The following is a 15,421-nucleotide window of genomic DNA, read 5'->3' as shown; positions in this document are numbered from 1 at the left end:
ATCGAACGCCTACGTTTCGGGATACAAATCCCATCTTCAGGGCTAAAAACAAGGAAAAAATTAAAATTCTATACATTAAATCAGACTAAAATGGGGCACAGTAATAAATTATGCTATTTAAAAGAAAATATATATAGATTAATTAACAATATATCAGTGAAATTCGAATTTTATATAAAAGTAAGACGGTAACTAATTGAATAAGAGATCGACAGTAAAAAGCAAAGCTACTAAGTACAATGACACTTCAAAATAAATAAACAAACAAAACACTTAAAAAACACAAACCACACGTGAACAACTAAGAAAATTACGTTATTACTAAAAACAGGAGAAAAACATTGAATCGTAACAGGCAAAAAATTTCTGTTCATGATTACAAAAGGAGAAAAATTAAGGAAAAAAAATATATATATATAAAGGCAGACACAAAGCAAAAAATAGCGAAACGAGAACTCACCGGTACAGATTATAGATAAAACTGAATTATTATTTATTTTTGACTAAAGGGGAGAGACAAATACAAAGGCGAGAAGGTAGAAAGGGCGAATGGTCTATTAAGTAATGTTCAGTTGTACAGCAGTTGAATGGTTGGGAACAAATTTCTTTAGCTTTTGTCCGTTGGTTTTTAAACTTAATGCATGCAAGACATTATTGTGTAGAGCTTATAATGTGTCATGCAACTGGGTCAAATTCCATGAGGAAGTAGTTTTCTTGCAAAACTATTTTAACAGAAATTGCTATCCATCCCACCTATTTGAGAAAATCTTGAGAGAGTTTTTAAATGACATTGTTAAACCGAAAGCACCCACTTTTAATGTACCTAAAAAAGAACTGTATATATCCTTCCCTTTTTGTTCAACATATAAACTTGTAAAACGAGAGCTCACCGTCGTACTCAGCAATATGTACCCAAATGTTAAATTTAATTTTATCTTCAAGAACCCCATAAAAATCAGAAGTCTTTTCAAGTTCAAGGACACCCTACCGCAGTTGATGCGATCTTCAACGGTATATTTGTTTACTTGTCCCAAATGTAATTTGGGAACCTATGTCGGTAATTCGAGTCGGCTGTTGAAGGTTCGCATCGACTGCCATCGGGGTGTCAGTCACCGAACAGGAATAACTTTATCTAAAAGAAAGAATTTTATGCAATACGCAACCATGCAATAAAATGTAAACATAACATTCAGTACAATGATTTTAAAATCTTATCCCAAGCAATAGATAACCGGTCATTACCCATTCTCGAGTCCCTCTTCATTAAACAATTGTCACCAACCCTCAACAACCATTCAACTGCTGTACAACTGAACATTACTTAATAGACCATTCGCCCTTTCTACCTTCTCGCCTTTGTATTTGTCTCTCCCCGCCCTTTAGTCAAAAAAAAATAATAATCAGTTTTTTATCTATACTTCTGTACCGGTGAGTTCTCGTTTCGCTATTTTTTGCTTTGTGTCCGCCTTTATATATTTATATTTTTTTTCCTTAATTTTTCTCCTTTTGTAATCATAAACAGAAATTTTTTGCCTGTTACGATTAAATGTTTTTCTCCTGTTTTTAGTAATAACGTAATTTTCTTAGTTGTTCACGTGTGGTTTGTGTTTTTTAAGTGTTTTGTTTGTTTATTTATTTTGAAGTGTCATTGTACTTAGTAGCTTTGCTTTTTACTGTCGATCTCTTATTCAATTAGTTACCGTCTTACTTTTATATAAAATTCGAATTTAACTGATATATTGTTAATTAATCTATATATATTTTAAATATGCATAATTTATACTGTGCCCCATTTTAGTCTGATTTAATGTATAGAATTTTAATTTTTTCCTTGTTTTTAGCCCTGAAGATGGGATTTGTATCCCGAAACGTAGGCGTTCGATGAAAATAAAGTTTTAACGAAAAAATGCTGAAGTTTCTGCTGGCCATACTCTTTTTATTAAAGATCCGACTTTCTAGAAGCGACAATGCCATTCATTATATATATATATATATATTATATATATATATATATATATATATATATATATATATATATATATAGCGTGTGTATATATATATATATATATATATATTATATCATATATATATGATATATAGTATGTATGTATGTATGTATGTATGCATGTGTCCTTTGACCTGGGTAACGGAATGTTGAATGAAATGCATAGTTATTGATTCCAGAAATTTGTGTTTGAATCAAATGTTCCTTTAAGGCAGTATGTTTAAATCTAATTTTCTAGTGGCACAGTGACCACCTACTTTTCTTTATATCTTATTATTTCATGAGACAGTCCTAGTACAATATATTCAGATCCGCAGGGTAAATGTTGAAACCTATCGTGTGTGTGTGTATATTCACCTGAAATTTCGGGTGCCTAATACATCTATACCCCATCTGCTTATATATGATTTTGAAGCTCTTCGAGATTCATTATCAGTGGTGACTTTTCTCGAATGTTATTCTGCGTCTGAATTTTTATCTTAGCGAAAATTGTCGTTGTATATTAAGTGGGTGTACTTTTTGTCTGAATTTTTACGAGACACTTTTGTGCTGAAGACACCAAAGAGGATTTAGACAGAGTCGAAAGATAATATTAGTTTTCAGAGCTGAGGTTTAGATGGGACTTACTTACCTGTTGTATTCCCCCGAGGTATATCGTACTTCGGTCAGCTAGGGCTCAGTTATATAAATTCTAAGACGATCTTTTAGTAGTTTGTTTGATTATTATACATCAACATTGCTGTTATTGCTGGTATTAATACTGTTGAAGTTCTATACAATAATTATAATTATATAATCACTTATAATTATTAAAATTTTTACCTTATTCCTTTTATTGTCATAATTATTAAAATTTTAACCTTCTTCCTTTTATTGTCGTAGATGTGTTTTTTTATACATTTTTTTCAATATTTTTATGCTGCTTCCGTTATTCATCGAGAAACAAGTTGTCAAGAAGAAGGTGACCTTTAAAGTACAGGAAATGGCTTTATCGAGAAAACAAACAGCCTTCGGGAATGGCAAGTTCCTAGAAGAGGAGTGTGAGATATAGCTGGGATGCCGTACGTCTGAGAGAAAGAGAGAGAGAGAGAGAAAGCAAACATCCCTGGCAAATAGGGTGTTGACAGAAGTGACGATGCGTTTCGATCTTCAGTCGTATTCTAGTGTCGGAGTTTTTTTTTCTACTTCTTCTTTTATAACTAAAGTTTTAAAGAGTTCAGATTCGAAAAGAAAATATATCTAACAAGATTTTCCTTTGTCGGAGAGAAAACTAGTTAATGTCACATTTACGAAGATGCTATTTTCGGTTTGTGTTCTATTTGTGCGTGTATATGTATTATATAATCATATCTAATATATATAATATATATATATATATATGTACTATATAGATAAATAATTTTATTGTACATATTTATATATACTAATATATATATATATATATATAGATATATGTATATAAGATATAATATACAGACTTATATATATATATATATATAATTTATATCTATATATATATATATAGCCAAAGCCACAGGAAAAATAAAGGGAGTAACAAGCGCTTTCGTGTTATTTCAAAACATTTTCGAGGTACAATGCTAAAAATACAGAGAACATCTAACTAAGTATACATAAAAGCTGAAAAATTTGAAACACAAATATTCAAAGTCCGGTTTAAATGAGTACAGCAGGCACAGAACAGGTCAACAGGTGATTAAAATGAAACTACCTTACAAATCTCTTTAACAACAATGGGTCTAGTTTGTGCTACATACCCTGACTTACATTCATTAAGTCACCGTGATATTTAATAAAAGCAGATTCAATAACATTTCTACGAATTATATTATTACAATATAAAACAACTTTTGCCTCTTCGCATTAAATCATATGGTTAGAATTATTAATGTGTAAAAATAAAGCATTCGGCATTTTTCCAGTTCTCGCGCTGTATATTGTTTAATTTTTGTCTCCTGTCCCTTCTTTTCCCTGAGGCCTTGTCTCAGTATATTGTCACGCGCTATTTAATGACATGCATAGAAAGATAGATAGATAGATTAATCAAAGTTCGTCATGTAATTAGTAAACGAGCTCATGCACATGTAACTTACTTATTCATACATCTTTGTTAGAAATTTCCCGCTGTCCCTCTCACCAGTCTTGCAAGTATTCCAGTGAAAATGTCTGGCTGTAATGAACGAGTTCGCGCGAACACTTACTGAGATATCACCGATGAATTGTCATTTCATGCGAAGTCTTGATACTCAGAAACCCAGACCGGCGTCAGATCGTCCCATAACTCATTCAGTGTCTGCCTGGTATGTGCAGCCGTAAAGTGATTTTGGACCAAATTTAGGATCCAGTTTTTCTGCAGAAATGATCTTGTTGGCCTCTGTTCGTTTGCTTGTTTAGAATGAGAGCATTTCACTTAGCCTTCAAGATTATAGTTTTTGGGAGATTTCCCTCTCATCAATAAGAATATCTAAATACTTTTCATTGTTTTTGTGGGGAATACGGCAAAAGTGAACATTTGTCACTGAATGACTGGCCCTAATTTTATTAGTTGAATATTGTGTTTTGTTTTTTGTTTATTTATCTATCTATATTATTAAATTATATATGTTTTGAGAGAAGCGAAACGTAGGATGACGAACTAGTTCAATCTTGTACTATATTATTTGCCACACCTGTTTACTGTTCATCGGTTTTTAATAGTAAGTCAATGGAACGGTTGACAGCTGTGTGAGAAAAGGTTAGATAGTAATGTATAAGATTGTCCTAGATATGAAGGAAACTTTGGAGTTTGAGAATGGAGATTGCTTTATGGTGAAAAATCTCTGCTAGTTTAGAACTCTCTCTCTCTCTCTCCTCTCTCTCTCTCTCTCTCTCTCTCTCTCGTCTGCCAAGAAGTACTCTTATGCAAGATCTAGATAAACAAGTCTAACACTCGTGAGCGGTAGCAAAATATGACGTCACTGACGCCCGTCTTGCCTCGTTGTGGTACTACATCTGCCTTTGCTACAGGAACCTAGTCAGTCGGCTTAGTTTGAAATTGCACTTGGAAGGAAAAAGGTTCTTGGTTTTCATTGCTCAGTTTACGGTTGTAATAACTAGGAGTATAACATCAAAGGGCAAGGTATAAGAAAGTGAATTTTAAAGATCCTTTTAAAAATCCACGCGCAGATAAGAGTGTATTTGCATTTGCGGATGCGCCTCACATGATCAAGTTAATAAGGAACAATTTTATGGAATATAAATTTCACACAGAAAAGGGAGATTTTATTTCATCTGCTTCTGTACAAGGAATGTTGGATAAAACAGCAAATGAATACAATTTAACACCAAAACTGATTCAAAATCACTGTGCCACGAACTCAAAGGCAACATGTAAAGTATGCAGCCCAGTTAATGTCCAAAACATGTGCACTAATGTAAAGCTTCTAGGAGAAAAAGGTCTGATTTAATCCCAAGAGTGGTTAGTGACAGATGTCCTGGGACCCGTAGCGGGTGTCACCCACCCGTCCCAGGACACATGGCGGGGCTAGCCCGCCCGTCCTGGGACACATGCCTGCTCCTGGTCGCTCATCCCGGTATACATGGCAGGCCTCGGCTGCCTGTCCTGGGACACGTGGTGGTTCCCAGTCGCCCATCCCGGTACACGTGGCAGTCCCCGCCCACCCGTGGCAGGCCCTGCCCACCTGTCCAGGGACCTGTAGCGGGACTCGCCCGCCCATCCCGGTACACATGGTGGTCGCCCGCCCGCCCATCCTAATAGTGGCCCATACCGGTCCCCCCTTACCTTACCAGTCCCAGGAAACGTGGCGTGCCCCGCCCGGCCATCCCAATACCTGTGGTGGTCCCCGCCTGCCTGTCCCAGGACCCATAGCAGGCCCAGCCTGCCCATCACGGGACCCGTGACGGACCTCACCCAATTGTCCTAGGATACATGGTGGGTATCGGCCGCCCGTCTTGAGACCCATAGCAGGCCTCGCCCACCAGTCCCAGGACATGTGGTAGGCCCCATCTGCCGGTCCCGGGACATGTGGCAGTCCTTGCCCGCCCATCCCAGGACATGTGGTGGGCCTCACCCGCCCATCCCAGGATATGTGGCGTGCACTGCCCACCAGTCCCTGGACACGTGACAGGCCCCACCTACCAGTCCCGAGACACGTGGCGGCCCTCGCCCGCCCGTCCCAATACCTTGGCAGCCCCTAGTCGCTTCTCCCAGAACCCGTGGCAGGCCTCACCCACCTGTCCCGGGACATGTAGCAGTCCTCACCCGCCCATCCTGGGAAATGTGACGAGCCACGCCCGCCTATCCCGAGACACATGGTGGGCCTCGCCCGCCTGTACCAACCCCCGTGGTGGGCCCCGCCCGCCCGTCCAGGGGCACTTGGCGGTTCCCCCAGCCAGTCCTGAGACACGTGGCCCACTCATCCCAGGACACGTGGCGGGGCGTCACCCACCCGTCCTGGGACCCGTAGTGGGGGTTGTCCGCCCATCCCGGGACACATGGCAGGCCTCAGCTTCCCGTCCCGGGACATATGGCGGTCCCCGGCCTCCCATCCCGGTACACATGGCAGTCCCCCCCCAGCCCGTCCCAGGACCTGTAGTGCGACTCGCCTGCCAGTCCTGGGACATGTAGTGAGCCCCACCCGCCAGTCTCAGGGCACATGGCGGGCCCCGCCTGCCAGTCCCGGGACACGTGGCCTGCACATCCCAATTCCTGTGGCGGGCACCGCCTGCCTATCCCAGGACCCGTGGCAGGCCCCGCCTTTCAGTCATGGGACCAGTGGCAGGCCTTGGCCACCGTCCCGGGACACTTAGTGGGCCTCGGCTGCCCATCCCTGGACACGTGACGGTCCCCTGCCACTCATCCCAGTACCCACCCGCCCGTCCTGGGACCCATGACAGGCCTTGCCCACCAGTCCAGGGACACGTGGCGGGCCTCGTCCGGCCGTCCCAAAACCTGTTGCAGGCCCTGCCTGCCTGACTCAGGACCCGTGGAGGGCCCTGCCTGCCCGTCCAGAGACCTGTGGCGGGCCTCACCCACCTGTCCCAGGACACAGGGTGGGCTTCGGCCGCCTGTCCTGGAACACGTGGCGGTGTCCTGTTGCCCTTCGCAGTACACATGGAGGTCCCCGCCCGCCCGTCCTGGGACCCATAGCGGGCCTCGCCCGCCAGTCCCAGGACACATCGCGGGCCTCGCCTCCAAATCCCGGGACATGTGCCGGGCCTTGCCTGCCCGTCTCGGGATACGTGGCAAAGGCCGCCCACCCGTCCCGGGACATGTGGCAGGACCCACCTGCCAGTCCTGCGACACATGGTCCGCCTGTCCCAGGACACATTGCGGGCCTTGTCTGCCCATCACAATACCCATGGTGGGCCCCACCTGCCTGTCTCAGGACCCGTGGCAGTCCCTGCCCGCCTGTCCCAGGACATGTTGCGAGCCCCGCCTGACCGCCCCAATACCCGTGGCTGGCCCCGCCTGCCTGTCCAAAGACCCATGGCAGGCCTTGTACGCCTGTCCCGAGACACATGGCAGGCCTCGGCCGCCCGTCCTGAGACGTGGCTGTCCCAGGCCACCTGTCCCGGTACACATGGCTGTCCCTGGCCACCGTTGGCAGGCCCTCCCCGTGTGTCCTGGGACCCATAGCAGGCCTCAACCGCACCGTTCTGGGACACTTAGCTGGCCTTGCCTGCCCGTCCCGGGACATGTGGCAGGCCCACCCATGGCCGGCCCTGCCCGCCTGTCTCGGGACATGTGGTGAGCCCCAACTGCCAGTCCCAGGACATGTGGCGGGCCCCACCCAACCGTCCCAATACCCATGGGGGCCCCCACCTGCCTGTCCCGGTTCCCATGGCAGGCCTTGTATGCCCGTCCTGGCACACATGGCAGGCCTCAGCCGCCTGTCCTGAGACACATGGCTGTCCCAGGCCACCCGTCCCAGTGCACATAGCTGTCCCTGGCCACTGTTGGCAGGCCCTGCCCTTGTGTCACGGGACCCGTAGCGGGCCTAGCCCGCCTGTTCTGGAACACTTAGTGGGCCTCGCCCGCTCGTCCTGGGACATGTGGCAAGCCCCACCAGCCCGTCCTGGGACACATGGCGGTCTTTACCTGCGTGTACCAATAACTGTGGCGGGCTCCTCCCGCCTGTCCCATGAGTCTTAGCAGGCCTCGCCCGCCAGTCCCAGAACACATGGCAAGCCCTGCCCGAACGTCCCACAGCATGTGGATAGCCCTGCCTCGGCCACCCCACCCAGTATGCGTGGCGGTCCCCGCCCACAGGTCCCAGGACTCATAGCGGGCATTGCCCGCCAGTCCTGGGACACTTGGCGGGCCTTGCCCATCTGCCCTGGGACACATGGCTAGCCCCGCGCAGCTAGGAAACGTGGTGGGCCCCACTCGCTCATCCCAGGACCCGTGGCGGGCCTCACCCACCCGTCCCGTGACACATGGCTAGCCTCACCCGCCCTTCCCATGACACGAGGCGGACCGAACCTGCCCATCCTAGGGACCACCACGGTCCCCTGCCGCCCATCCCGGTACACATGGCGGTCCCCTCCCGCCCGTCCAGGGACCTATAGCGACCCTCCCCCACCAGTCCCAGGACATGTGGCGGGTCCCACCTTACAGTCCCAGGACACGTGGCCGACCTCGCCCGGCCATCCCAGGATACGTGGCAGACCCGCGCGCCTCTCCTGAAAGACATGGCGGGCCTCGCCCACCCATCCCAATACCCGTGGTGGGCCCCACCTGCCTGTCCCGGGACCCGTGGCGGCCCTCGCCTGCCCATCTTGGGACACATGGTGGGCCTCAGCCACCCATCCCCAAACACGTCCCCTGAACCCACCCTGGTATACGAGGAGGTCACCGCCCGCCCGTCCCAATACCCGTGGCGGGCCCTGCCTGCCTCTCCTGGGACCCATGGTGGGCCTCGCCCGCCCTTCCCTGGACACATGGTGGGCCTTGCCCTCATGTTCTGGGACACGTGGCGGTCCCCTACTGCCTGTCCTGGTACACATGGTATTCTTTGCCCTCCTGTGGCGGGCCCCACCCTTCCCAGGACCCATATCAGGCCTTGCCTGCCAGTCCTGGGACACATGGCCAGCCTCACCTGCCAGTTCCGTGACATGTGGTGGCCTCACCCGCCCGCCCCATGACACATGGCTAGCCTCACCCGCACATCCCGTGACGTGTGGCGGGCCCCACCTCCCCGTCCTGGGGATCACCACGTGTCCCAGGACACGTGGCGATCCCCTGCCGCCCGTCCCAGTAAACATGGCGGTCCCCTCCTGCCTGTCCAGGGACCCATAGCAGCCCTCCCCCGCCAGTCCCAGGACATGTGGCGGGTCCCACCTTCCAGTCCCAGGATACGTGGCGAACCCACGCGCCCTCTTGGAACACATGGGGCCCCCCCACCTGCCAGTCCCGGGACACACGGCAGGCCTCGCCCAACCATCCCGATTCCCGTGGCGGGCCCCTCCTGCCTGTCCCGGGACCCGTGGTGGCCCTCGCCTGCCCATCTTGGGACACGTGGTGGGCCTCAGCCGCCCGTCCCCAAACACGTGGCGGTCCCCTGCCACCCACCCTGGTACACGAGGAGATCCCCGCCCACCCATCCCAATACCCGTGGTGGGACCCGCCTGCCTATCCCATGACCCATTGCAGGCCCCGCCTGCCTATCCCGGGACCCATGGTGGGCCTCGCCCGCCCACCCCTGGACACATAGTAGGCCTCGGCCTCATGTCCCGGGACACGTGGAAGTCCCCTGCCACCCGTCCCAGTACACGTGGTATTCTCCGCCCTCCTGTGGCAGGCCCCGCCCTTCCCAGGACCCATAGCAGGCCTCGCCTGCCAGTCTCTGGACACATGGCCTTCCCCACCTGCCAGTTCCGTGACATGTGGTGGCCTCACCCGCCTGTCCCAGGACACGTGGCGGGCCTTGCCCGCCCGTCTCAATACCTGTGGTGGACCCAGCCTGCTTTTCACGTGGCGGGCCTCGGCCGCCCATCCTGGGACAGATGTCAGGCCCCAACTGCCAGTCCCAATACCCGTGGCGGGCCCTTCCTGCCTGTCCCAGGACCTGTGGCCAGCCCTGCCTGCTTGTCCCAGGACCCGTGCAGGCCCTCGCCCGCCCGTCTCAGGACACACGATGGGCCTCGCCTGCTCCCAGGACACGTGGTGGTCCCCAGCTGCCAATCCCAGTAAACGTGGCGGTCCTTGCCCTCCTGTTGGGGGCCTGCCCATCCCAGGACCCAAAGCCAGCCTTGCCCGCCAGTCCCAGGACACATGGCGGGCCCTACCTTCTGATCTTGGGACACGTGGCAGCCCTCACCCACCCGTCCCAGGACACGTGGCAGGCCTCGCCTGCCCGTCCCAATACCTGTGGTGGGCCCCGCCTACTTTTCACGTGGCGTACCTCGACCGCCCATCCCAGGACACATGGCGGGCCTCGCCCGCACATCCCGTGACATGTGGCGGGCCCCACCTCCCCGTCCAGGGGATCACCACGTGTCCCGGGACACGTGGCGATCCCCTGCCGCCTGTCCCGGTAAACATGGCGGTCTCCTCCCGCCTGTCCAGGGACCCATAGCGGCCCTCCCCCGCCAGTCCCAGGACATGTGGCGGGTCCTACCTTCCAGTCCCAGGATACGTGGCGAACCCGCGCGCCCTCCTGGAACACATGGGGGCCCCCCACCTGCCAGTCCCGGGACACGTGGCCCGCCTGTCCCAGGACACATGGCGGGCCTCGCCCAACCATCCCGATTCCCGTGGCGGGCCCCTCCTGCCTGTCCCGGGACCCGTGGCGGCCCTCGCCTGTCCATCTTGGGACACGTGGTGGGCCTCAGCCGCCCGTCCCCAAACACGTGGTGGTCCCCTGCCACCCACCCTGGTACACAAGGAGGTCCCCGCCCACCCATCCCAATACCCGTGGTGGGACCCGCCTGCCTATCCCAGGACCCGTTGCAGGCCCCGCCTGCCTATCCCGGGACCCATGGTGTGCCTCGCCCGCCCACCCCTGGACACATGGTAAGCCTCGGCCTCATGTCCCAATACCCATGGCGGGCCCCACCTGCCTGTCCTGGAACCCGTGGCGGGTCCTGCCTGCCCATCCCAGGACCAGTGGTAGGCCTCGCGTGCCCGTTCCTGGACACATGGTGGGCCTCGGCCGCCCGTCCCCAAATATGTGGTGGTCCCCTGCCTCCTGTCCTGGTACACGTGGAGGTCCCCGTCTACCCATCCTGGGACCCATAGTGGGTCTCGCCCGCCAATCCCAAATCACATGGCGGGCCCCACGTGCTGTCCCAGGCCGCCCGTCCCGATACATGTGGCGGTCCCTGGCCAGCATTGGTGGGCTCCAGCCGCGGGTCCCTGGACCCGTAGCCGGCCTCAACCGCCCTTCCCGGGACATGTGGCGGGTCTCGACCACCTTTCCTGGAACATGTGGTGGGCCTCGCCCACCTGTCCCAATACCCATGGAGGGGCTTGCCCACACATCCTGGGACCCATGGTGGGCTTTGCCCGCCCGTCCCGGGACACATGGCGGGCCTTACCCGCCCATCCTGGGACACAGCGGGTCCCATCTGACTGTCCCGGGACATGTGGCAGGCCTTGGCCACCCATCTTGGGACCCATGGCTGGCCTCACCTGCCTGTCCTTTCAATTCTTCTGAGGCTTCTCTGAATCTTCTGTGTCTTCTCTTGGCACTTCATGAATCCTACTGAATCCTCTCAATTCTCCTGGGGCTTCTCTGAATCCTCTGCTTCTTCTCCTGGCACTCCACAAATTCTTTCATTTTCCTCACAGTTTTTCCTCCCATTTTCCTTTCCCTTACAGGAATCAATAAAACTCTAAGAAAATATTTTAACATATTTATTTCTGTTCAAGTTCAATTTCCTTCAAGGATGAACAAAGCAAACTTATAAATAAACATCTAACTTTCCATACAACAAACATTCTCCTCAAATTTTTCACATCTGATCCGTCTGTGAGGCCAGCCAGCGCAGACTTGATTATGCCATTCCTTGAAGATAGACAGTTGCTCCTGCAGTTTACAGTTGTCCTTTTCCTGGCGTCTGTAGAGGTTCTTAAGGTCGCACACCAATTTCTCCTTCACTCGTCACAGCTGGTCGTTCCATTCGCCCTGGACACCTGTCTTCCTCTCCAGCGACTCCAGGCGACGATTTCGTTCCTGTTGAAGGTATGTCAGCTCGTTCCTCTTGAGTCTCGCAGCCTGAACTTCACACTGGAGTCCACACTTTTCCTTTGAGGTCTTCCACTTTCTTCTGCAGGCGCTGGAACCTGACCTGTAGGACTTACCTGTCGGATTCCCGCTTTTTGGTCCTTTCTTTTTGTTCCTGGATGAGCCTCGCCATCCGCGCCGCTTCTTCAGTCTTTAGCTGCAGGTCTTTCTCCTTCTGTCATAGGAGATTCTCGAGCTTCTCAACCTGGCAGTTTGCCTCTGCCAACTGCATTGTCTGTTCCCTTATCCTCTCACATAGGGCATCGTTTCTCTGCCCAATTTCCTTCGCGTTCTCCTTCAGCTGCTGATTTTCTTCTGTCATCTTGAGGATCTTGTCTTCCAGCTGCCATTTCTCCCTCTCTCGTGATTGTTCTCCTTCAGAAACAAGGTTTCAGCTTCGAGCGAGTGGGCCCTATCTTGCCAGGGCTGCTGCTGCAACACCTTAGCGATCTGGATCACACGAGTGCGTTCTTCCCTTCCGCCGGCCTTCTGAATCTCTTCATCGCAGTCGAGCCTCTGTTGCCGCTGAAGAATTATCCTACCCAAGTTCACCTGCTGCTCTCTCTGGCACTGGCTGGTGTCTCACAAGGCCACAATTCGTTCAGTTCCTTTCCCTTGGGCTGTTCAGCTCCACCATCAGGAGTCAGGAGGAACCTCACCAGTGAATAGGCAGCCACAGATAACAAGATGACTATTCCTGTGTTAGACTTCTCTCCGTATTTCGAACAACATCTGCACAGCAACGTCCTAACAACAGCTGAAGTGTGTTACCTGCAGGCTGCAGAAGCCATACCCAGTTTCTCTCTCTCGATCTATTGATTTTTCCTTGATTTTCTATATTTTACAAGAGATATTTCGATTTATCAAAATATAGCAGGAAATAATCTGAAGGATTTTTAATTATGCCTTGTCTCTTAGTGTTATAAATTGCTGAAATCAATCTCTCTCTCTCTCTCTCTCTCTCTCCTCTCTCTCTCTCTCTCTCTCTCTCTCTCTCTCTCTCTCAAGTTTTTATGATCATTAGGGATTTTTTGCAGTACGTATCTTTTCTGTCTGCTCTCTCTCTCTCTCTCCATGGGATTTTTTCATCTCATATATTTAAATAAATTTAAGGATTGTCCTTCATTTACCGTTTTGTCTCTAAGAAAAAACAATACTAACTGCAGGCGGGCAATTGGAACTGAGGAAAAAAGGGCCACTTTTTTAAGCTAAGTTTTATTTTTATTGAATTTTACAAGATAACTAAAAGATACAATTCTAAATGAATTAGCCGAGACATCAAGAAAATTAATATATATATTTATATATAATAATTAACTACTCAACCATAATGGTTTTCAAAAAGTATAAGTAAGTTTTAAGATTTTAAATTTATATCATATGGATACAAAGAAAAGATCAAACGACATTTGATTATATTAATTTTTGTCCTATATAAAAGTGAAAATAAGATATAAAGGAGTACAATTTTATTTGAACATAACTCGTTCGTAAATTGAAATGCAACATAGAAATAAAGTAGAAAATCCTAACAACCCCATTTCTATTTAAGGCCAAATGACACTGGACTCTATTTGCGATTGACTCGACGCGACGTGACGTCATTCGATGCATTCGGTGTGAACAGTTTCTTTCAAAAACCCATAGAAAGCAGTGTTAAACCGTGGCCACCGGTTAAACTGGGTTGGCGATTCACGGTGAGTCATGAAATACTAATTAGCGTGACTCGACGCGATGCGACGCATTTGGTGTGAACCACGGTCTAGATACAACAGGTCAGCCAGCGCGCAGCTTTGGGTGTGAAGCTAAACTAAGAATACGCTTATTGGATATTTTCATGAAAGCCGATGGAGGTGTAATGTCTATTGTGACCCATTTTAGTCAGGTTACCTTTCTTTGGTAGCTTAGTCATCATTTCCAATTCCCAATCATCAGGTTTTGTATTGTCGCTGCATTATCTGTAAAGCAGACTAGTTAGTTTAAGAGGTGTCGTACCAGTTTCAACTCTAAACATCCTTATGGTGACTCTGTCATAACCTGGTGTTCTCCCTCTCCCAAGTGTCTTTATTATCGATTGGCTTTATAAAATGCGAATTCATTCATGAGCACATTGATATCGTCAGTTTCTATATATCAGTCACACTATTCCCCTCATATCTCTTATTATTCATAAGGTCAAAAATATGTTCTACCTAGCTGATATTTATTATTGACCCCTCCCTCCTTTCTACAAAAATTTTCCTCTGTTTTTTTTTGTTTTATTTACTCATGCTTATTTCATTCATCATGCTGTGGGCTACCCTAACACCAGTGCCATTCCCTATATCATGGGACAAAATAAATTCATTCTCTTCCTTTGCGTCTACGAAATTCAAAAGCTTACCAACCAAAATTCAAAGAAAATACCGCCCATTTAAATTTACCTAGTTATCGGCCCACATTTTATTTTAGTTATACTATCAGAAGTAACCTATGCAAAAATTGGTGTTAAATTTCTGTATTCGATACCATCCCTGGTATACGTATGTGTTGTAAAAGTTATACTTGGTTTATATGATACTTTTAACAAGCGCGTCTCATAACGCAGAAGGCTGTGTTTTTCATGACAGGATGTCGTAATACTTTGTTAGTCTGATGACCATTAAATGGACGTCAACAGCCGTGCGTTCATTTGTAAAAGAATCATCAGTTAAATAAGAAGGAATCAGCGGTGTGTTGACTAATTCTATGATCCAGGTTCAGCCACAATAAACGCTTCGTTAAGCTTTAAAAAATTTACAAACGAACATGGCATCAGAAGATGTAATATCTAATAGTTTGTGACGGAAGCCAACAAAACGACTCTTGTAATGACCCTACCTCATCCCCAAGACCAGACAACCATTCCTGTTCCCGAGTATATAATCCTCTAATGGACAGCCTTTCATCACAGGAAATACACTTACCGAGAGGTAGTCTGCCAGCCATATAATCATTAACTAAAACCTCCTTTGTATTTATTCCATTCTCTCTGAAGAAGGAAACTGGGGCTTCCGGAAAACTAACTTGCTAATTATATCTCTTACCATTACATTTACGGTACTACTGCATTTTGTTTAACATGATTGTTCATCATTAATATTATTATTCTCTATGTCGATCCGAGCCGTTCTTCGTAATGGGGGTAGTC

General features: G+C 48.8%; 3 protein-coding genes across 3 annotated transcripts in view; all 3 read left to right on the top strand.

Moving 5' to 3' along the window:
- The window catches only part of LOC135220365 (uncharacterized), a 28,998-nt gene extending 23,075 nt beyond the window's left edge, over window positions 1-5,923 (top strand). Inside the window, exon 4 of the mRNA XM_064257583.1 lies at window positions 5,510-5,923. Within this exon, the coding sequence (XP_064113653.1) occupies window positions 5,510-5,923 (414 nt within the window). The remainder of the gene's footprint in view (window positions 1-5,509) is intronic.
- A 154-nt stretch (window positions 5,924-6,077) lies between these two features.
- On the top strand, window positions 6,078-6,650 carry LOC135220364 (uncharacterized). The gene has a single exon (XM_064257582.1). The coding sequence runs from the start codon at window positions 6,078-6,080 to the stop codon at window positions 6,648-6,650; it is 573 nt and encodes a 190-aa protein (XP_064113652.1).
- A 2,522-nt stretch (window positions 6,651-9,172) lies between these two features.
- LOC135220363 (nascent polypeptide-associated complex subunit alpha, muscle-specific form-like) lies at window positions 9,173-10,602 on the top strand. The gene is made up of 2 exons (XM_064257581.1): window positions 9,173-9,574; window positions 9,826-10,602. Exons 1-2 carry the CDS (start codon window positions 9,173-9,175, stop codon window positions 10,600-10,602), a joined length of 1,179 nt encoding a protein of 392 aa, XP_064113651.1.
- Window positions 10,603-15,421: the final 4,819 nt, after the last annotated feature.

This window comes from Macrobrachium nipponense, chromosome 1 (genome assembly GCF_015104395.2).
Source record: "Macrobrachium nipponense isolate FS-2020 chromosome 1, ASM1510439v2, whole genome shotgun sequence".
NCBI lineage: Eukaryota > Metazoa > Arthropoda > Malacostraca > Decapoda > Palaemonidae > Macrobrachium > Macrobrachium nipponense.
This window is presented reverse-complemented; position numbering and strand designations above follow the sequence as displayed.

What these genes read in the sequence shown, in the direction of transcription:
- LOC135220364 (XM_064257582.1), top strand. Translation starts at nt 6,078, where the DNA reads ATGTGGTGGGCCTCACCCGCCCATCCCAGGATATGTGGCGTGCACTGC.
- LOC135220363 (XM_064257581.1), top strand. Translation starts at nt 9,173, where the DNA reads ATGGCTAGCCTCACCCGCACATCCCGTGACGTGTGGCGGGCCCCACCT. An exon ending in AGCCGCCCGTCCCCAAACAC is followed by an intron (nt 9,575 to 9,825) that starts GTGGCGGTCCCC and finishes CTCCTGTGGCAG; the next exon opens with GCCCCGCCCTTCCCAGGACC.